This window comes from Hemibagrus wyckioides, linkage group LG01 (genome assembly GCF_019097595.1).
Source record: "Hemibagrus wyckioides isolate EC202008001 linkage group LG01, SWU_Hwy_1.0, whole genome shotgun sequence".
Classification (NCBI taxonomy): Eukaryota; Metazoa; Chordata; class Actinopteri; order Siluriformes; family Bagridae; genus Hemibagrus; species Hemibagrus wyckioides.
The window spans coordinates 19,142,208-19,164,684 of NC_080710.1; the positions used below are offsets into that span (position 1 = coordinate 19,142,208).

General features: G+C 38.4%; 1 protein-coding gene across 1 annotated transcript; it reads right to left on the reverse strand.

The window, feature by feature from the left end:
* Nucleotides 1-505: 505 nt before the first annotated feature.
* Nucleotides 506-16,014, reverse strand: si:dkey-34d22.1 (discoidin, CUB and LCCL domain-containing protein 1). The gene is made up of 15 exons (XM_058398665.1): nucleotides 15,750-16,014; nucleotides 12,629-12,850; nucleotides 10,085-10,222; nucleotides 8,387-8,438; nucleotides 7,952-8,024; nucleotides 6,044-6,177; nucleotides 5,802-5,839; nucleotides 5,255-5,437; nucleotides 4,826-4,938; nucleotides 4,539-4,710; nucleotides 4,176-4,265; nucleotides 3,010-3,103; nucleotides 2,894-2,934; nucleotides 2,680-2,787; nucleotides 506-1,650 (listed from the first exon to the last, which is right to left on the reverse strand). The coding sequence occupies exons 1-15, from the start codon at nucleotides 15,850-15,852 to the stop codon at nucleotides 1,268-1,270; spliced, it is 1,944 nt and encodes a 647-aa protein (XP_058254648.1). The 5' UTR covers nucleotides 15,853-16,014; the 3' UTR covers nucleotides 506-1,267.
* Nucleotides 16,015-22,477: the final 6,463 nt, after the last annotated feature.

Below are 22,477 nucleotides of genomic sequence, written 5' to 3' on the forward strand. Positions count from 1 at the left end.
AGGATTAAGTTTAGGGTTCCACATTAAAGTCTGGTGGATTATTCCTCTTTAGACACACACATGCAGCTACAGTGTTAGCTATGTTGTGTAGCATAAGAAGGTCGGCACAGATGATAAAGGTTTATTTCCATTTATGAACTTATTTAGATGTTAAAGTATATCATACTGATATAGACCTGTAGCACACAATCACTAGCTGGATGAGAGAAAAAGACATGTCTGAGAATTGTAACAAGTACTTTAAATGCCTAAATGTAAGAAATAACACGTAAAGTGTTTTTTTTTTCTTGGAATTGAATTACATATGAGATCAAGCATTCAATTTCCATAATTATTATAAATGTGGCCAAAATAATGTTTAAATTTAATAATGATTTAAAGTACAAGTTTTCAAGTAGGTTCGAGCCCTGCTGATGAACACATCCGTTGTCAATGTGCGTAAGATATGCGATATGCCTTTAAATATGCAATAAATAAGACTGGAACAGTTTTCTATAAAAGTACTTTAACTTTATTTTTTCCAGCAATAAACAACTGTTTTGTACCTCAATATACTTGTGTACTGTAAACACATGCAGTATGCACATTCTGTATATTAATATTAGTCTCAATTATATAAATATACAAAAAAGGCCAGTGGTCCATCTCAGAATCCAAATCCTTAACTTCATATAAAATAGTCATCAGTCAACATCAAGTTCAGTGGTATTGTACCCATAATACATACATCTAGTTTGTTATAATTTATATATCATTTGTCATTTTAAAGGTGCTTTGGATATACAATGCTGCTTTTTTAGGAGTTAATGATGGATATATATATATATATATATATATATATATATATATATTCACATTTATACATTATAGGTATAAAACTAACCCAGAAACATCCATAACAGGAAAAAACTGTGGTTACAGTACTGACTGTATTCATCTGCAGCAAGATCACTTATACCCTCATAGTCATTAACTATAAGGGACTACGGATTGGTGCATGCTGTAGGAATAAAATTAAAGCGAACCCATAGGTCACTGTGCACTTCCATCTAACAAAGTTGTATAAAAATTATGTTTTTTTCCATTTCTAAACAATAACAACAATAATAAATACAGAATATACCGTCCAATTGGCTATCTTTGCCACTCAAGGGAGCCAACAGTGAATTCTTTAAGTCTCACAGCAGCCTGGAAACTTTTAATATTTACAGTTGGAAACTGCAAACATGACCTTCGCCGATAAGATTTACAGCCGAGTGTTCAGCGCTCACAGGGGCTCGTGATACGTATGCTGCACTACCAAATCTCCAGACTGGGCTTGTGTGTGGTTTGCTGTGTTGTTAACAAAAGGAGTGCAATATCCATTAGAAAGGCGTCGGTGAGCAGGGCAGTCGTATTGTAAAGCACTGGGAGCTGTGCGAAGGTGAGAGAGGTTCTTTAGCTGTGTGGTGATAGAGGGATCGAGGACTGGCTCGTTGAATGGTGTGGCGTATTCTGGTTCGAGCCGCAGGGGCTCGGCGTATTCAGGAAGATGATTCGGTGTGTCATAATGGTTAATGGAAAAGGGAACAGTGTAGCCCTCATCCAGAGGTGGTCGGAAGGTGACTCCCACTTTCTGTCCACCTGTGAGAACATCAGGTTCAGCATAGTCTGGGGAAAAAAAAAAGAAAAAAATGGTCTTACAAAGAAATGTGGAGTTTTTAAATGATTCAAGATAATGAAAACCATCTAAATACTGTTAATTATTTGACTTGTGTCAAATATACTGTCTATTCCAATAGAATCAGTGTATATGTATGCAAAAGCCTCCCTATGCATGTCTTACTGTCTATTATTCAATACACTTTAGGAATCCCAATTGGGTGAATCTGCTTTAATTAGGATGTCTGTAAAGGGAGTTCGATTGTCTTGACTCTCTGTCCTCTTGTGACTGAAGGCCTCACTGTAGAGTCTGTTAGCCTGAGGGAGTGACGTGGGGGTGGTGGTGGACATGAGCGCTGCTCTAGCATAAGTGCCCCTCATTTGGGCACCAATTACAGAGACCCTTTCACAGAGGCTCAGCTGACTAAAGAAAGGCACATTTATGCTGCTGCTGCTGAGCGACTGAAAGGGGGGATAAGAGAGAGAGAAAGAGTACAAGAGAGAAAGAGAGAGAGAGGAATGCACTTGGGCCTTCGCTTCGGTTTCTCTGACTATTTAGCTGAACCATGCAGCAGGAAGAAGAGGAACAGAAGGGTCATGCTCACTCTCTGACCTGCTTCTGCTGCAGCCATCCTAAACTTTCTCTTTCACTGTAGTGAATGATTACTGCCTGCGGAAGAACATTTGTGCCCTACAGCTTCAGCTCGACAAACATTGTCAAGCTTTTTATTGACTCGTGTTATCTCTGTATGTACTGCTACAGTAATACTTTAGAGGATCTCCCCTGGAAGGTAATAAGAAGGTAATAAATTATATCAACTGAAGTTTATTGCAAATCAAATGTCATTAGTACAAGATTTAAACATTTTTGGGGTTTTATCTTCACACAATATAATTCACTCCTTTAGTTATTAATATATGAGAATAATACATGCCACAGATACGTGTTTAATGTGCTAACAAGTTAAATCACTAACAAACATGCTTTTTTGTCACATAACTGTTCTTAAACATTCAGCAAACACTAGTGCATCTCACCATTGAGAGGAGGGTTAGGTAGACTGTCATGGATGTTCCTAGCCAGAGGGTAGGACACAAGCTCTGATTCAGTATAGGGCAGTTTTATCCCATGGACACCTTGACAGCCTGACGACAAGAGACAAAAGCACTTAGCTAGAAAGTCCGGCCACAGGAAACCAAGCCTGGCACATCATGCATAAAATATCATAAAAACTCTGTATCCAGGGCTTACCTGTGTCAAGGCAACACTTCTTCATGTGTACACCCTTTTTCCTGAAACAAGAGTTTAACTGGTATTAAGCAGCTGAAAAGTAATACTGTAAGAGAAACACGTGCTTTGATACGTACCTTCTCCTCCACAACAGTCCGGCCAACAGGCAGCACACACACAGAGCCACACCCAGAACCACACCCACCACCAATATCAATGGCTGGTTGGAGCCTATAAGGAAATTGATTAAAAGTTTGTTTTCAGTTTTATGGATCTTTATAATAATATAATAATAAAAGATGTAATAAGAAAAATGAAGAACATAACAACAGGAGCTCTGCTTGCATTTCTTAATGTTTCCACAACCATGTAGACTATCTTATCTCAAATATAACAAACAACTGCTTACTGACTCTGTCACAGTTTAGATACAACAAGCAGACATTAAATATTGTACATTAAATATTGTACATTAAAAATTAATAGGGGTGATCTGAATAACCATGATGCTCTGCCACATTGGTGGATGTTTTATTAGCTGTTCAATAAATCTTAATCTTCATACAGACTTTATTCAAGTTTTAAATTCTACTGAAATACAAATGTCCCCTTTTGAGTGACCAACAATTAAAAAAGTGTTGCTATGTTACAGTTATTATTGCACCAGGTGAGAGCCACACAAGGGTACACTGAAAAAAATGATTCATTGAATTTACCCAATTTTCTTAAGTTAAGTGGTTGCAATCAATTTATTTTAGCTACATTTAAATAAATAAATTAAGTTCAAAGTCAGTGAACTTAATTTATTTATTTAAATATAGCTAAAGTAAATTGATTGCAACCACTTAACTTAAGAAAATTGGGTAAATTCAATGAATCATTTTTTTCAGCGTAGGATTATGTTGCGCTTGAGTGGCAGATCTTGTAATGTGCACAGGGCATGCACACAAAAATGTACATTCACTCTTCTATCAGTGATGTCACTTTATTAGGCATTTAACTTTGCCAGAATGAACACACTGTACTGCCTTCCTCATTGTCGGGTGGATTTCATTTTGCGTCCGGTGTGACCGCTGTTTTATACTCCCAGGACCTGACGTTAAGTGCAGATTTCCATTCATCATTCTGGTAACTACATACTTTTCCTATTATTTTCACTGCAGTTAATCAATTATTCATAGCTGGGAGTTTCGTATATAAGTACTTACCTGCTAATTGCCTTTTATGCCTGCCGTTTAAATACACTGTGTCAATTCAGTACAGATGATAGAATCACTACCAATCACTAAATGTTTAAACTTACTTTGGCTTGAGCTTATGACCACAGGACTCTCGGTGGAGAACTCATTCAGCCGCACGGTTTCTGTGGGAACTGGCTGCACTGCGCTGGATCCTGAAGAGAGGATTGACTGAACTAATAAGTATGGTATTCAGGAAACTAAGCAGACTCAATGGAATGCTATATACCATGTAATTATCAGCTCTGAAAGAAATCTGCTCTGAAATTCCTAGACCTTATTACCTTTTTTTTTTTTTGCTATATCAAGAAAGTAGTTTTACTTGGAATTCACAAAAGAAACTCAGACAAGTAATTTATATCCAGCCTTATAAAGAAGAAGCACAGAGCAAAGCCTAGATGAAGAAGAGTAGAAAGAAAGAGTCTCACCACCAGGGTTGGATCGTGGTCGAAACACAGATAATGGACATCCAAGCACTTGCACCTGTAAAGAGACTCTGCCGTGCCAGCGCTGGGGCCAGAGCTGGAGGTAACGGGCTGGTATCGGGGGAAAAAGGCTGTTGAGAGCCGTTGTGTGGCCATCAGATGAGGCTTCAAACACCTGCACGCGAGGAGAAAAGAGCAGAAATTAAGCAATATATTTTGATTAAAAAAATGAATGCATACATTTTTATTATGTTAGAGAATGTAAAATCTGTATTTTTACACAGGGGTACCTTTTTCTCTTTGCTAGCTGCATCCTTGTAAATTTTCCATGTTTTGCGATCTTTGCTAAACTTCAGTGTGTAAGTCTCAATAAAAGAGTTTGACAGACCCTCTGTTATTATTCCTGGAAAGAAATCATTTATACCATCAACCCAGGGCCCAAACAGACAGGTATTACTGGTTCATCCTAGCATTCTGCAGTTCAGCCCATTGTATTTCCACAAGTCAAAGATAGACCTACTGACAAAAGAGGCAACACTATGACATGCATTCAAATGGCATTTAAAAGAAAACAGCTATTGATACACAAACACAGTATATATACATATCTATATATATCTATCTATATATATCTATCTATATCTATCTATATATATATATATATATATATATATATATATATATATATATATATATACTGTATATATATCTTTTCTGACCTGTGATAGTGCTACGATTAAAGAGCTCCAGTTCCAGCCATGGCTGCTGATCCTCAATCCTGGCGTGCCACTTCACAAACTGTCCTCTCGAGTCCCCGTTTTCTGAAATCCAGTTCACTCTGTCCACATCCGTTGACATGGAAGACGCGTTGTAGGTCATAACTGCTAACACGCTGTCACATACTGTTACATGGAACATACCCATGAAGGGAAGTGAACTTAAAACAAGACTGTCATTTTTACACATAATGAGTCAACGAGTAAGTAAACAGTGCAGATGTTTGTACACCATGTTTAAACACTGGAAATGTATAATTGTCTCATGGGTAATGATGATACATATTATGTAAGTACCAAGCAGTAAATGTAACTACATATTATTTACTCTGTAATTATGGATATAGCGTTCATGACATTGGTTATACTCCAGCTGGCACAGAATTGTATTTTTCTGTGGTCACTAAACCAGTGGTGTTTATTAAAGGTGTTGCTATTCATATCAACAATGTTACATACTGTTAATAACTGTAAGCAGCCCTGGATTTACCTCTGCTGAAGACAAGCTTCTTATCTGACAATGACCCTCTGTGGGGAAAGAAGAGAGTATTTTTTTTTTGTGAGAGAGGGATTTACATATTGCTCAAACAGATGAGCAACTATTACATTAGCTACTGCAGAGCTGAAATGATAATATGTACAGATGAAAATGTGTTTGCATAGTGGGTACTTTAGCAGGTCTCTTGCAGGGAACAGTGTCTGTGTGCTTAGCTGACAGAGTAGCACACTCACGTTTTGGACAGGACTCCATTAGCAAAACTTGATTCATACAGCGTGATGCCTCTCTGCAGGGTTACATTAATTATGCCTCCCAGGCTGTCTGATATGACCCCTGCATGGACTGCAGCTTTGCACAGCACAGAGGTCTACAAAACACACAATGCAGGAATTACATTACACATAGGCCCATGATTAAGAAAGCACCAAAATGTAGCTTAAGTTTACAGCATTATATGTGCTATTGCTGGCTTTTTTTTTCTCTGGCACACCAAAATGGTGTTTTGATGCTAGGCTCTGCAAAGGCCAATTTTTCCTGTGGTGACTGAAAAAAAAAATTCAATCTCCCCCAGGCAGTACTGGTCCAATTCTACACAGCTAGCCCATCCTGACCTCCGCCGTAATTGTCTGCTTTGGTGCTACTTCTGTTCAAGCCAAGGGCAAACTGCAACACAAAATTCTTCTTCCTAAAAGCAGGAAACTCTCATTAACAGCTCTGAATAGGACCTCTCTGTCATACCAGCATACTTTCACTTTAAAACTGGGAAATTCTTTTAACAATGTGCACATCTAATTCTGTGACATGTCACTTGCATATACTTGTATATAGCCCGCATATTTAGTTAGTTCAGGGCATTTGAATACTCAGTGTCCACTTTAATAGGAACATCTGTTCAATTGCAAATCAGTCAATCATGTTGTAGCAGCACAATGCATAGAATTCTGCAGATACAAGTCAAGGGCTTTAGTTAATGTTCACATCAGATGATGTGAATGGGGGAAAATGTTATTTCAGTGACTTCGACCATGGAGTGCTTGTTTGTGCCAGACTACACCAATTACTGATCTCCTTGAATTTTTATACACAACAGTGTCTAGGGCAAAGAATAGTGCATAAAACCTAAAACTATCCACTGCAGGTGCACATCTTGTTGGTGAGGGAGGTCAGACATGAACAGCAAGAAAGGTTTAAGCTAACAGGAAGGATACAATAACCTCAAATAACCTTTCTTTACATGAACCGTGAGGTGGCTGGGCATTCAGTTCCACATAAGGAATCTGAGGCTACAGTGTGCATTGGATCACCAACAGTTGAAGGTTGGAAAAACATTGACTGGTCTCTTAACTTAAAGGATGTCTGTAAGTTATTTATTTATTTATTTTTTACAAAAGACCACTAACATCCATCTGCCTCTGCAATGTGAAAGCTCTCACTCCCCCTACAAAACTAAGCATGCTCTGATGGCTTATTGCAGTGACATCTATAACACATGATTAGATTTCATTGAGATAGTGGTAAAATAACCAGCTGGCTGACATAACAACAAATGTGTTTTCATTCTACTATAACTCCTTGTCTCTATACGTCTGCCATTGCATTAGTTTTGCTATCCATTTTATTGATTCTGTCTGTGATTTGTTCTTATTTGCTACAGATAAAATAAGTCAGCTGTATTTGTTTGGCTGGATGGCAGCATTTTTATGCTGAATGGGCCAAAAAACAGGAAACTAGGACAGGGTTTGTTCTGCATTTGAAGACAGAAAAATACCAGTTTGACACTGTGTTTGTATTTATAGGAGACCTCAGCAGGCAGCTACACAAGCACCAAATTTTGGACCAGTGTTTGAAAATACGTCCACTTCCATGGATTTCAAAATTTTCACCCCCTGTTGAGCTACAGCATTTTCACCAGCAGAAGCACTGTCATTTCTCTTCATAAAAAAAATGTGCAATGGAAAAATGGGAAAAAATAGTTCTAGCAATACGGGCTTGAAAGAAACAAATTATAAGAACATACCAACATTATTCTAGAACTTTAGCCTATAGCCTATTTAGTAAAATACATTTATCCCATATTTATTGAAGGATTGTCATCACACAATATCCTCTGCCCATGCAGGCTTAAGAAATAAGGAGCATACATCTCTGTAGCCTTGTCCATGCTGACCCCAGACTTCTCCTGTCACATCCTTGCACCCCGCAGGACAAAACACACTAAAAAACAGGACACAGCAGTCACATATGATTAGTACAACAAATCATGTGCATGCGCATGACTATGACAATTGAACAGCTCTTATACAGTTATTGTAAGAAAGACGCACAAGAATAATGACTGTAAATAATACCAAGGAACAGATTTCCAGAGGTTTATGTTGTTTGTAGACAGAATGTGAAGGCCAAAGACAGGATATGATGCAGCTGAGTGTTAAGCATATTTTTTGTTATATTTAGATTTTCTTTTAAAACTGATGGAGACAGAAGTAAAGAAAAGAAAAGTAAAGAGAAGGAAACTTTAAATAAAAAATAAAAAGACCATGGAAAGAATATGCTCTACATATAGAACAGACTCCCACCTGAACTGCTGGGAGGTAAAGTGGCTTCCTCTGTGAAGACATGATATGAGGTCTTGAAAAAAAGGAAACCAGAGCTGTGTCAATCACAAAGCTGCAGAATAAATCCGCTCAAATGTACACAAAATATCCCACATGCGTGCTCATGTATACAAACGGCATGCGGCCTACATATCCCTCAAGTTGTGATGATGATTGTGTATGCTTGTGGAATGGTAAGAGTGTAAGCATGTGATCTCTGTATACAGACTTGAAGGCATTTGCGTGGGTGTGAGCGTGAGTCCAGTGTCTGAACACAGTGTGACGCAGTCTATCAGAGCTTTTTGGGCTACGGCCTTGACTCCAGAAGTGATTTGAACAAACAAACAAATAACAGGAACTCATATCTTCATGTCACAGAACACAGGATGCTCTAAACATTCTTCTGTGTATAAACATTATTGGTTCTGTCCTTGGAAAACTGACCATTTTTGACTAAAGTTGTGTGTTTGGTGTTTAGCTGAATGCTGTTCTGTAACCCCACAGTATTCTGGACAGCCCTTATAATGCTGCTGTATACTCAGACTGCTTGATAAAAACGAAAATATGGGACTATATTAGTCTCAAGAGACTAAAAAAAATAGGACTATGCAACTCAGTGCTGAAGTTACAATTATTTTTTCCATCCGTTTATGTATGAAATAGTTGCACTCATTTTATCATTTACTCAGTATAGCAAGTAAGCATAAATATAATACTCAGTTTGCCCTTAGTTACATTAACTGAGTGCCACATATATACTGACTGCAAAAATTGGTTAAAATGGTTAACCTGTCATGCTGTGTGCTCTATAGAGGAGGAGGAAGTGGAGGAAGAGGGAAACATCACAAGTTCCCTAGCTCCCCGTGTGTGGCCACTCTGAAAGGCCTCTGTCTCTCTATTCAGGTTAGAAGCAGAGGCCTGCTGGTCTGCTTACAGAGCAAACACTCTTTAGCTCAGTGAAGCAGGACAGACACATTCCAATACGTTAGCCTCACTAACACACATACAAAGGCGCATATATCCGTGCCTCACAGATCATTTTACGGTCACATAGTGTTTGCTTCTTAGACCATAGACCATTTTCCTAGACCATTTTCACCATTTTAGCACAACATGCAGCTGTAATGTGATAGTATAGAATTCTTTCTGCAATAGGTTGCTAAGGAAGGGTGAATGACGAGACACTATATATATTGAAAGAAGTAACTCTCTGAACAGGTTAGTAAGTGATACATGGTATAAGGGATGTCTGATCTCTTCAAGTATTCATGAATTTGAACTGTATTGTAAAAATGTCTCTAAAGCATTAAGCAGGACATTTATATTCCATTTTGTGAATCAGCTTTCTGTGAGATAGCATTTAGAGGATTTAGACCCCCTGGTTCCAACATGTGAACAGTTCTGCCTCAGGAGGTTTCTGAAATTCTGTCACTTGTGTCTTATCAAGAGAATTACCCACAAACTACAAAAAATATATCTGTGAACCAAAATAAAGGATAAGCTGGAATGCTGAGTACTGCTCAAGACCAGTAAAAGCACATTACTACAGAGCTGCTGAACATTGTAAAACATTTATTTGGAAGACATGCACTATGAAACATTAACTGTGGGATTTTGATGGTGCTTATAAAGTATATGAGAAGATTTGCTCAGCTTGCAGACAAGGCCAGTGTGTAGTACCTTGGATTTGGTTGATTGAGTAGGAGAGCAGGAAGCCTCGTCCGGATCGGTGTGTGTGGGACACAAAGTGCACTGTCACTTCACTACTGTTCACCAACATGTACTTTTCTGAGGCAGCCAGCTGCCCACACACAGGTCCTGAATAACACACACATACACACACACACACACACACACAAAAGCATGAACAATTGTTTTTCAGAATGCTTGCCAATTAGTTATACACACACACACACACTTGCAAATACACATTTCAGCTAATCCACTGTATCAGGCAACTTCAAAAACACAAAACACAGGGTTGCAGGGAACACGTTTCAGAGCGAAGCTGGCATAATTACTGAGTCATCCTAACAGTGAGAACTGAATGTGTCTCTCAGCACTTAAATCACACAGAAACACACAAGCCTGAGGGCTTACTAGACCTGCACAATCACATACTCCCCTGCTGCTAAAAATGGCATGGACCGTTTCACACGCAAAAGCATATCCTGAAGTACCTCCGATAGATACAGTAGGCTTCAGAGAGCCTGGATTACTCATGCTAAATCCCATCACTTGCCATGCACAATGTGTGTGTTTGTGTGTGTATCTGTCTGTCTGTCTGTCTGTGTGTGAGTGATTTGTAAAGAGTGTCACTATCACATCACTTCTGCTGAGTGGTATGCAACCTGTTTGTGTAGGCACACGGCTTGGCAGGAGCTGGATAGCAGCGTGAGGATGGCCATCTGGAATTTGCCAATAACAACAACACAGTAAGTGGTGTAACTAGGGAGTAGTAGCACCTCAGTGCCTGGTGAACAAACTGGACTTTAGCTTATCCTTAGGATAACAACTTATCTGAAGGAATGCATATGACACAGCCGTAAGCTGTGTTCAGGCCCAAACATGATCACTGTGGGTGAATTCAACTCGGCTTCATGGATATCTTTTAAACATGAGTATGGAAGCATACGGGCATTTCTTATTGAGATTCATTTCTCAAGTTGGATATGAACAAATATATTTGTAAATTGTTCACAAAGCATTTACACAAGAAATGTGGTGTTATTGAAAATCTATTAACTTCAGAAAAGCTTTCTGTCCTATGAGGCCTCTTGAGTTTGTGAGACTTTCCATATAAGGAAACTCACTAATGTGAATCTTACTTTAAGACTTCAAATGTTATCATTGGTCTGAGTTTTTATATTTTATGCAATTTTCTATATGGATTAAGCTCACTTGCACACAATGCAAATTTCATGTTGTTTCATATCAATGACCTAAAAGAAAATCCAAGACAAATTAATAAATTCTGACAAAGATTACACATTACAAAAAACACTGCCCTATAAAAGCAGGAAGAGCTTTTTTGTGTCCATATGACAGCTAACACACTGTAAGTGCTTAGGATTTCAAGATCTTTGTGACCTTTTTGCCATTTATGAAGTTTTGTAGGTATCAGAAAAGGGAAATCAGTTGTGCCGTGAACGCATTTGGTTATTTATTGCCGATTGGTCTCACGTTAGCATCAAGTCGCAAACTCTAATTCCTAGCACGTGTTGCGGCCTACGCACACACATACACACCACACACTTCCTCACCCACAGTCACCCACCTGTGAACACACCTATGAGCCACACAGTCATGTTTAAAGGGACTTTCTTCCATTCATTGCTTTGGGAAGTATTTGTTCAGTAAATGCTCAGCTCCTAAAATTAACAAGCTTTGTATTCTTTGTATTGATTCCTGGTTTCGACTACTGTTCACCTCTTCCTGAAAACTGTCTGCATCTGCTTCTGCAAATCTGCTTCTGCTTGTGACAATTGCCATTTATTAACATACACGATCAGTACAAAAAAAGTAGTGTTACTAAAACTCATATAGATCTGGCATAAATTTTTAGCTTGGTTTGGCCTAAAAAACATTTACACAAAACTTTCCTAAAAGATAAATAAGGCTCATTGTGTGTAGACAAACCTTAAGTTACCTATAGTTAGTGTCAAGAGAGAGAAGCTGAGACAAATGCACTTGCAGTTAAAGCTGTGTTATTACCACAGAGGCAGACGATCCAAATCTACAGACAATACTCAGGGTCAACACAACAGGAACAAGTCAGGCGATCAACAAACAGCTTGGAGTACAGCAGACAACAGCAACTTGGGAAAAGTCTGAAGTGATATTGAAAACCAGAGAGACAATCAACGAATAAAGACTTGGTGAAGACAGCTAAGGCAAACTGAGCATATTCTTGGCAATATCAGTGAGTGTTTGAGATACACTGAAAGGTTATGAATGTGAAACTGGAAATAGATAAAGGTGATCAGTAAATCAGTGACTGTGAACAAGGAAGTAAAGGTGAAATCTCAGAGTCTGGTTGCACCTGTGTGTGTAGGCTCCAATGACTCTTGGGAAATAAAATGCATAGTTTCTGAGAATGTAACAGCTAGAGAAATAACTTTAGAGCAATTCTAACATACAATTCTGCTAAAAGTTTTCCATTGAATTCTGCTCCAGAGCATTGTAAATGTTGCTGTATAAAATCAAGAACATGAATTTCCTTACCCAGGGTAATGCTTTTACTTTTATCAGTGATGGTAAGAGCTCCGGCTTTGCAGTCCTTACTCCACTCCAGGTCAAAGTCCCCAAATGTGAGGTACAGCATGTATCCTGCCGGTACTTTCAGGCTCCACACGCACTGCGTGTGGTTGGGGTACGTGCCGGGGTAGTTCCAGGAGGCCACGGTGCCACTAATGGGACTCAGGATTGTGTGTCCGCACCCATCACCTACAGTGAAAACAACAGTCTAAACTAAACTGCCCTGAGAAAATATTTTCACTCCTCTTTTATTTTTTAAATTCATTTTTTCCTCATTTGAGACATAATCACAGCAAGACAAACAAAATGCAGTCTTGTGGAACAGATGTTTTCAAAATGCTAATAACTTGAACTTGTAATGGTCTTTTTATTTTATTTGCATGCTCATTCATCTATAAACAACAACTATGAATATCAATGATATAAATGTTACACGTGTAAATTATGTTTCCTGTGAGGAAAAAAAAATATGTTCATCTAGAGATGTCTATATTTCTCACCAAACTGCTAGTATGTGGTGGATATAGTGTAATGGCAGGGTTAATAACACACCGTGAGCAGTGTGGAGTTGGTAGGCTTCACCCATAGCATTGCATTCACATGCTGGCATAAGAGTTGTGAAAAAGGCTGGGCAATGTGAGCACAATGACAGCTGAGTCCTGTGTGGAACTAGAGTCTGCCAAGTTCCCATGTGTTTGTCAGACTCTAGGGGGTTTTCAGTTTACATTTCAATTAAAACGATAATTACAGTGAGTCCTTGTTAATGATAGGGTTTGAGTGACTGTGAGTAATCGGGAGTTCCAGAAAGCAACCATTTTTTGGGCAAATCCTAGGAAGTGTGTGTGTGTGTGTGTTCTATCCTTATTATATGAATCTGTGATGCTTTCACCTGGGCTCTTTTACAGTTTTAATTTTTATACTCAACCCACACTGATATTCCTTCAGGTTACCTTCCAGTGATCCATTACATTCCATGTTTGATGTAAGCATCATTAAAAACCCTTTTCTTCTGTGAACAATCTTCATCATCAACACAGGAAAACAAACACATTTGTGGTCAGACAGTTAATGACCCTCATTTCATGAAGTTCAGCAGCCTATGAGCATGACTCACTGTGGCCAAAGGGCCAAATGTATGGTTTGGCTCAGAGTCTAATACAATGGTCCTGGATAGTGAATCTTTAGATGTTTTTTTCCTCACTCTATTCTCCAGGTCCATGATGAGGTGAGCTTGTGTGTTACAGTTCTGTTTCCGTTTTCACATCCCACCATTGACTCTATCTTAATCGGTTTGCCATTCATTTGTTTTCTCGCCCTCTCCCCCTCCCAGACATCTCCCCTGAGATTCCCTGGAAATACCAGTGCCATGGGCTGTCGTCATGGACGACAGAGCGGTTATATTTGCCCCCACCCAGAATGAAAGATGAGGAATTTACGATTGTTGCAGATCTTTAGAAGTTTAGAAGATATTTGTTTTGTAGTAGGTTTACAAAGTTCTCATCAAGTTATATATTATTTTTCTAACTGGTCTGGTCTAGTCTCATTATGATGATTTCTCTTCCTGTGATGAAGCAGTAAATGGAAAGAACTGGGTCTTGAACTTTCAACTAAACTGCTGTAATTACTTTTAGTTACTTGTAATTACTTTTAATTACGACCCCAGTCATGCTGAGTCACAATTCAGTTTACGCCGCTTTCTCGTCTTTAATGTATCTTAATATAAGCCATTTCAAGAAATGTAAAATTTTATACAACAATTTTTTTTATGTTAATGGACCAAAATGTTTATGCCGTTTTTTAAATGATCATCACCACCACCATAATCTCTTGTGAATGAGATTAAATGGGCTATGCACATTTCTTCAGATAAATGAACCTCATCATTACAAAAAAATCACTTCAAAGTTAAGTCAAAGGCTGACTAAAACAGGCACTGCAGATTTATTCTAGCATCACACGCTATCAGGAAACATGTCATTTTTATTTTCACCTCAATGGTATGGGCATGTCCCCGCAGGCCTGCCAGGACTTTCAGCTGTTTAGGCTGTCACCTTCATAATACCTTTCTGTCCATCATATAGTGACAGCAACTTCACCTTAGATGTTTGACTTTCCTGTTCTGTCTGGTGCCTAATTCCAAAATCTCTGTGGCTTGTTATAACATATGAATCATGTAAAGTAATGACCCTAGCATCAGTCAGCTTCCTCTGTGATGATGCTGCTAGAATCCAGAGGTTTGCTCCCTGCTGTGTAGGCGCAGTGCACAGACACTTGGCAAGTGACTGTGTTTATACAGTAATCCTGCCTCAGTCTCAGTCTGTGGACGTGGAAACAGTGATTCACACTGACCCCACTCATATTGGGACAAGCTGGTGTGTAGGGGTAAACACAGAGAAGACTGAAGCTCAGACATCAAAATCCTGAACGAAGTTTCACATCACAGAATTAACACCAACAGGTAAAGAAAGTATCATGAACACTCTCTCACTCTAACCGCCATTAACCTTACTGCAGATGAATTTTAGGAAACTGGTCCGTGATGTGTCTGTGATAGACTACTGACATTTTATCTGAACTATATGTGAATTGGCCACCATGATCTTTACAGTCGGTGTCACTTCCAGTCAAACTGAATATATAAATAAATCATTTATTACATAATACATTTTATTATATTCTTGGCTTGGGGAGGACTGAAACATCTCTTCTGTTATGCAAATATCTGAGCAGATCTCTGTTTAGTATTTTCCAATCCAAGACCCTTTTTAAACTCCAAGAAAATTAATAACCTCTGGCAAAATCTGAAAATGAATGATGAATAAGCAAACTAAATACAAGAAATTGGGTTTCAAATGGAATAAATCCCTCTAAAACACAATACAGAAACGAAAACAAGATATTCACATTGGGTCCTGAAAAGAAAAAAAGGGGGGAAAAAAAGTTCTGCATAGTTCTTCATCTCACACACATTACTGATCCTTTTTCATGGAGATTCTTTCTTTCCAAACTATGACAACACCGTAACTATGACAATACTATAAATTATATGTACAACATGTTGTCCGTGATATAAAGTGAGTGAACTTACCTTCCTGACCGTGGACCAGTAAAACCGTGTGAACGCTGAACACTGACCAAAGTGCAATAAACATTTGGACAGCATCCCAAATGAATCCCAGCTTTGCCTTCATGGTTTTCTCACATTGTACGTTAAACTTCACACTCCAAATGTTTTGTCATACCTCGATAACAAACACTTAAACGGATCTAAAGTCAAACTGCTGCAATATTTCTCACTTCACTTCACTATTAAGAGCAGTGTGCGCGCGCGCGCGCGCGTGTGTGTATGTGTGTGAGAGAGAAAGCAGTATGGGTTGGGCATGAATAAAAGAGCTCACTGTGAACTCTCTCATTGGCCTCACGGTGTGTCACTTACTCTGATTATTAGACATCCCCAAATAAGGGCTTGCCGAGCAGTTTTTCTTCCCAGATCACTTATAAACTAGTAAGACAGAAGCGCGTCAAAACTACTTTAGAGTTTATTCTGGAGCTTTATTGCAGCTCATAGAGGTTTAACGCTGTGCGCTCAGGCAAACATGCAGCAACAGCAGGGAAGTAAACTGGGACTGCAGCCATATACAGAGGAAAGATAAAAACATGCTCATTTATGGTTATTATTTGCGTCATAGACTTTCTCCACCTGGACGCACATTGAGCAGTGGCTTGGATCATAACAAACAAAACAGGATGTGGTTATATGCAGGAATTCCAGAACTGATCCAACACAAAGTTGCATGTTTTCTGTGTAAAACAAACACAGAGGATGATACACCGCCATCCACCGGCGTCTTCTGCAAGCACGCGCTCTTAAAAGCATTTAACGCAGCATATAATTCCTTATTTAGCATGATAGGACTGGCGTTATTGCGTCACGTATTGTTTTTCTAAAGCTTAGCTAGTACCTAGTGATAAATAAATAAACAAATAAATAAATAAACGGAGATGCCAGAAATGGAGTTGAGAAGGGGAATTTTGACGAAATGCACGCACAAGTACTGTCCCCCTTCTTTTACGTTTATGTAAACATTTTTTAAAGATTACAAAAAAATATTACAGATAAATATTTGTATGTAGAAAAGAATAAAATAAGTGTACACACTCTGGAATTATTGAAATGAGCAAAGACTATCTATCTATCTATCTATCTATCTATCTATCTATCTATCTATCTATCTATCTATCTATCTATCTATCTATCTATCTATCTATCTATCTATCTATCTATATGTCTGTCTGTCTGTCTGTCTATCTTGATGTTTATATTCATATATATATAATTCCTAACGATTTTTTTCAGTAAACTAGTATTTCAAATATTCACTCTTATTTTTTTTTTTCATTTGCTCTCTCACTCTCTCTCTCTCTCTCTCTCTTTCTCTCTCTCTCTCTCTCTGTCTAGTTGTTGCCTTTAACCATGCTTTGATTCCCAAGGTTATAAGTACAAGGTTGCACAAATAATACCTTTAAAATCTGTTATTAGAGAAAAAAAAGAAGTTGGGACGCAAAAGAGACAGATGGTTGTTGACCCCACAAATCAGCCAATGGATATGAAAAATACATCAGCATTTAAAGTATCATTAAGCATAATTAGAGCCATAACAGAGAAGATTCACATGGATGCCAGTGCCCATGAGCACACTGTTCATCACACAGTGGAGGGTAAAGAGGAGGGTGAAGAAGAGGAGAAACAGGCCTAAGGACCAAAGATTTATAGTGAAGATTCAAAATAATCTGTTAAAGACCACTTTCATAACAAGTTATTTTAAAGCATTTTGAGAAAAGAAGCTCTTCCTGATAACATCTCACAAAACGCATCACCTGAATCTCACCAGCTGTCATTCGGTCTCTTTTTACTGGCCATATGGTGAAATCAAAATCAACAATTTTGGTTGTGTACACCATCAGCATATTTGTTTTTAAAATGGTGTGGCATACAATGAAAAGAACCTGATATGGTACAGTATGGCGGTGGATCATCGATGCATTGTGGCTGTATTATGGCTGATGGTTTAGGAGCTTTTGTGATGATTGAAGACATTATGAATTCTACCAGAATATTTTAGCCCAAAACCTGGTTGTGTCTGGCAAGAGGATCAGACTTGGCCAAAGCTGCCAAATATACACCAATCAGCCATACCATTATGTCCACTGACAGGTGAAGTGAAAAACACTGATTATCTCCTCATCATGGCACCTGTTAGTGGGCGGGATTTGAACGATTTGACAAGGGCCAAATTGTGATGGGTAGACTGGATCAGAGCATCTCCAAAACTGCAACTCTTGTGGGGTGTTCCTGGTCTGCAGTGGTCAGTATCTATCAAAAGTGGTCCAAGAAAGGAACATTGGTAAACCGACAACAGGGTCATGGGCTCATTGATGCACGTGGGGAGTGAAGGCTGTGTCAAAATACACAGGGCATCACAGTTTTTGCGTATGGGGCTGCATAGCCGCAGACCAGTCAGGGTGCCCATGTTGACTCCTGTGCACTGCTGAAAGCGGCAACAACGGGCACGTGAGCATCAGAACTGGATCACTTATGCATTGTTGCAGACCTTGTACATCCTTTTATGGAAACAGTATTCCCTGATGGCTGTGGCCTCTTTGAGCAGGATAATGCACCGTGCCACAAAGCAAAAATGGTTCAGGAATGGTTTGTTGAGCACAACAATGAATTTGAGCATCTGTGGTATGTGATGGACAAACAAGTCTGATCCATGGAGGCCCCACCTCACAACTTACAGGACTTAAAGGATCTGCTGCTAACATCTTGGTGCCAGATACCACAGCACACCTTCAGGGATCTAGTGGAGTCCATGCCTCATCAGACCAGGGCTGTTTTGGCAGCAAAATGGGGAGCAACACAATATTAAGCAGGTGGTCATAATGTTATGCAGGTGTACATACAAATCAACACAGAAATGGTTATAGACTTGCGATGATGCTGGACTTCAACCCTACTGAAAATCTGGGCCTGGTCTAAACTGAGAAGTTCATATACAAAAACCTACAAATTCTGCATGGTAGAGTGGACCATGTGTCTCCATTCTTCAAATAGATTAACAACACTTTAATAGCATTGGATATTCTGCATTGTCCCCTATAGTCTGTGTAATATCATTAGACCTGGTTATTGTTCACAATATTTACTAGAAAAAGATACTTTGGAGACTGCATAATCAGGGTTTATTATTTCTTTCCTTGTACCTTTTTTATGATTTAAATTTAATTAAAATTAAATTGAGACAAATATTTTTTGTTCTAAAATTTTTACTCCTTATGGGACTGCAGTTGCCCTAGTGATGTTCAAGTTACAGAGTGGCTGTCTCAGATACTCTCAATGCAAATTAAGTTGCATGAAATGTACCGTACATATGGCCTTCCTCTAGAATTACAAGTTAATAGGGTAATTCTGGGCTGCTGTGACGCATTTCGAACATATGAATCTAGTTGTAAATGCACATGATTGAGATATCTCACATAACTAGTTGTTAATGTATTATTAATCTGTGTTGCCCTCTATAGGGCAAATTATAACAAATTAGAAGCTGCAAAGACGTGTGTGCTGTAGTTAAATCAGCATAGCACATCATAGGCACTGAGATACTGTAGGCACTGGATACTGTATGTGCTAGCAGACTGCAAATAAAGGCCAGCAAGCATCATCAAACACTCTGTTCAAACAGGACACATAATGTTTGTCCGCTTAGCATCTGGAAAGGGGTACAGGGTCATCAAGTCACAAGCTGGAGCTGCCATCACACCCTCCAACACCCTTGAGTAATGCTCCAGTCCATTACAGCTGTTAAGGACTATTTTACCCTAAGTTTACTCTTTGTTGCTGCATGCACTACAGGGAAATGTTTCACTTATCACTTTATACGAGTACTTTGTTTTTTTTATTCTTAATCTTTCTCTCTCTCTCTCTCTCTCTTTCTCTCTCTCTCTCTCTCTTTTTTACCTTATTTCCTTTCATAGTTGTGTTTCACTTGTTGGTGTCTGAAGTTGCCAAACTAATTTTTGTTATATTGTATACAATGACAATAATGTACCTTACTTACTTAATTGCTTACTTACATATAGAATCACTGCAGCACCTTCATAATTCCTTTAACTGCAGCTGCTAAAATAATATTATTAATAATATATACTGTAGATAAATGAAGACATACCAATAAGCTATAACTTTAAAACCTCTGAGAGTGCCCATGTTGACCCGACCCTTGTCCACTGCTGAAAGCACCTACAATGGGCAAGTGAGCATCAGAACTGGACCATGGAGCAGTGGATGAAGGTGGCCTGGTCTGATGAATTATGAAATCAAGGTGAGCACATACTGTATCACTTACCTGGGTAAGATGCTCTGGACATCTTCTGTTGGGAAACCTTGGGTCCTGGCATTAATGTGGATGTTTCTTTGACTTGCACCCCCTACCTCAACCTACCTCATTGTTGCAGACCAAATACACCCCTTCATGGCAACTGTATTCCCTATTGGCAGTGGCCTCTTTCAGCAGGATAATGTGTCCTGCCACACCACAAACATCGTTCTGGAATGACTTGAGGACCATGACAAAGAGTTCAAGGTGTTAACTTGGCCTCCAAATTTTAATCCGATCTGTGAGATGTGCTGGACATACAAGTCTGATCCACGGAGGCCTTTAAATTTAGAACTTTTGATTTTGATTTGTCTTTATGTTTTTCAAATTGACATTAACCTCTAACTGATCTAGTTATTTTTGTGTCTACTGCTACCTCAGAGCAGTCCTATTTAGCACTTTGTCATCTGAAAGCAGGGATGCGTGGCACTTTCATTCAGAACACATCTGGCAATTTTGCATGTACTCACTGACATTTTGGATAATGGTGACATTCAGGCTCTCAGTGTAATATAACATTGTAATCAACACATATTCTCTGTTAAAAGAAAAATAATTTGGGTGTCACAGTCATAGCACACTTAAAATTCCAGCACTCACAATATAAAATGCTCCCACTGTCCCCTGTAATCATGTCCTATAGCTGGGGATGTTATTTTCCTGGAAGAGATGTATTTCATCATCATAGTGCGGTTCATCATCAGTGGAAGGTGAGACTGTGGACGTAGAAGAGGAGAAGGACATCTGTGGCATAAGAGCAATCATCATTCTGTCAATGCTGACCAAATCATACACTGTGCTGAGACATATCATATTAAACACACTTTTAGGTAACAAAAGTGTTTAGAGTTCATTATTTCTTTCAGCAGGAAGCATGGCGAATGGGATATGAGATACTGGATAATTTTAGTTATTTAAAGGTCAGACTCCAGACTGAGTAAAAATAAATCATATTCTGCCTGTTGAACAGATGAGCCATTCGGGGGAAGTTATGAACTGAAATGTTTTATAAAGATACAAATATTTTAGCTTCCTCTATAGAGATGTAAAAGTGAGATTTGGCTCCACGTTTCTGAAACGAGAAAATGCAAGAAAGACGAGAGGTTAATTGCTTCATGTATAGCAATGTGGGTTTCCAAAATCAACATGGCTATAAAATAAGCCGATAGAGACAGCACTGTGTCAACATTGTGTATTTCCTTGCAATGATTTAAAGAAACAAATGTTGATTCTCTTTGTATCAAATTTGTCCATATCAAAGACTATGTCTAAAATAAAGCAGGTATCTCTTACAAATAGAAGAATTTTTTAAAAGAAATACAGGTTAAGCAAGAGTACCTGAGGCTCACTACTTGAAATCAAATGACTCAAATCTAATCTATTTGCAAGGTGCATAAACAACCTGGGAATAACTAATAAGCTGTGCACAGAACTAGACAGTGGAGAGAAATAGAGAAAGCACTTTGTGTCAGTGTTCAAACACATGATATTGTTGAAAGTGCTGGACAGTGTGAATTATAAAACGGCTGTTAACCTAAGCTGCTGAATAATAAAAGAGAATAATCAACTCTAAATACTAGCAAAGAATACATACTACCACGATCTTTAAATCATTAGTGGTTAAAAAATATCAATGTACACAGTCCAGTATGCTATGTGCTATTATAATGTTGCTTTATTTATTAGTCAAAATGTATATAGAAAGGACTATAAGATTACAAAAAAATGGAAAGATATACTCAGTTTTCCTTTGTTGCACTGAATCATCAGAGGTTTACATATAATGGATATATGAAGGAAGTGCAGCATCACATTTAAAATGATTCACACGCTGATTCATAAACATTAACAGTATTCAACCGCTTTCTCCTTCTGAGTAGTTCGCTTTGAGAAAAAATGAACAGAATTATACATCAATTATATGCATGACATGTTTTACATTTTCTCTCACTTTCATTTTAAAGCCCTCTATACCTTGGTTTTTGTTACTGATCACGTTCCTGGCTGCGCAAAGTCACGCTGTGCACAAGTCACATGTAAGTAACAAAAATTAGCTTCACTAACTTGTAATGAGGCAGATATGACAAACATTAGACTAGTCGAAGTGGAAGTAACAACAATTATCCAAGTGAATTGGATACAAGAACAAGAGCTGTTATAAACAAACTGCAAAATAAAATGCTTCAGTTACATAATGCCAAAGTGAAAATGAAAACAGCTCACAATGAAATGACAAATGATAATCAAACCACCTTTGTAATGACCTCTGTAATGTTCCAATGTTCCTTTGTAAAGGAACTCCTTTTTCATTTCACTTCCATGCACTTACACCGTTCTTTTGATCATTTCTTAAATCATTCTTTAAACGAAATGGAAGATT

Excerpts from the sequence above, each read along its gene's own strand:
- si:dkey-34d22.1 (XM_058398665.1), bottom strand. The coding sequence starts at position 15,852 with ATGAAGGCAAAGCTGGGATTCATTTGGGATGCTGTCCAAATGTTTATT. Across the intron at positions 8,439-10,084 it reads CTCAATCAACCAAATCCAAG|ACCTCATATCATGTCTTCAC; the intron begins GTACTACACACT and ends CTTTTTTTCAAG. Across the intron at positions 2,935-3,009 it reads GGACTGTTGTGGAGGAGAAG|GAAAAAGGGTGTACACATGA; the intron begins GTACGTATCAAA and ends CTCTTGTTTCAG.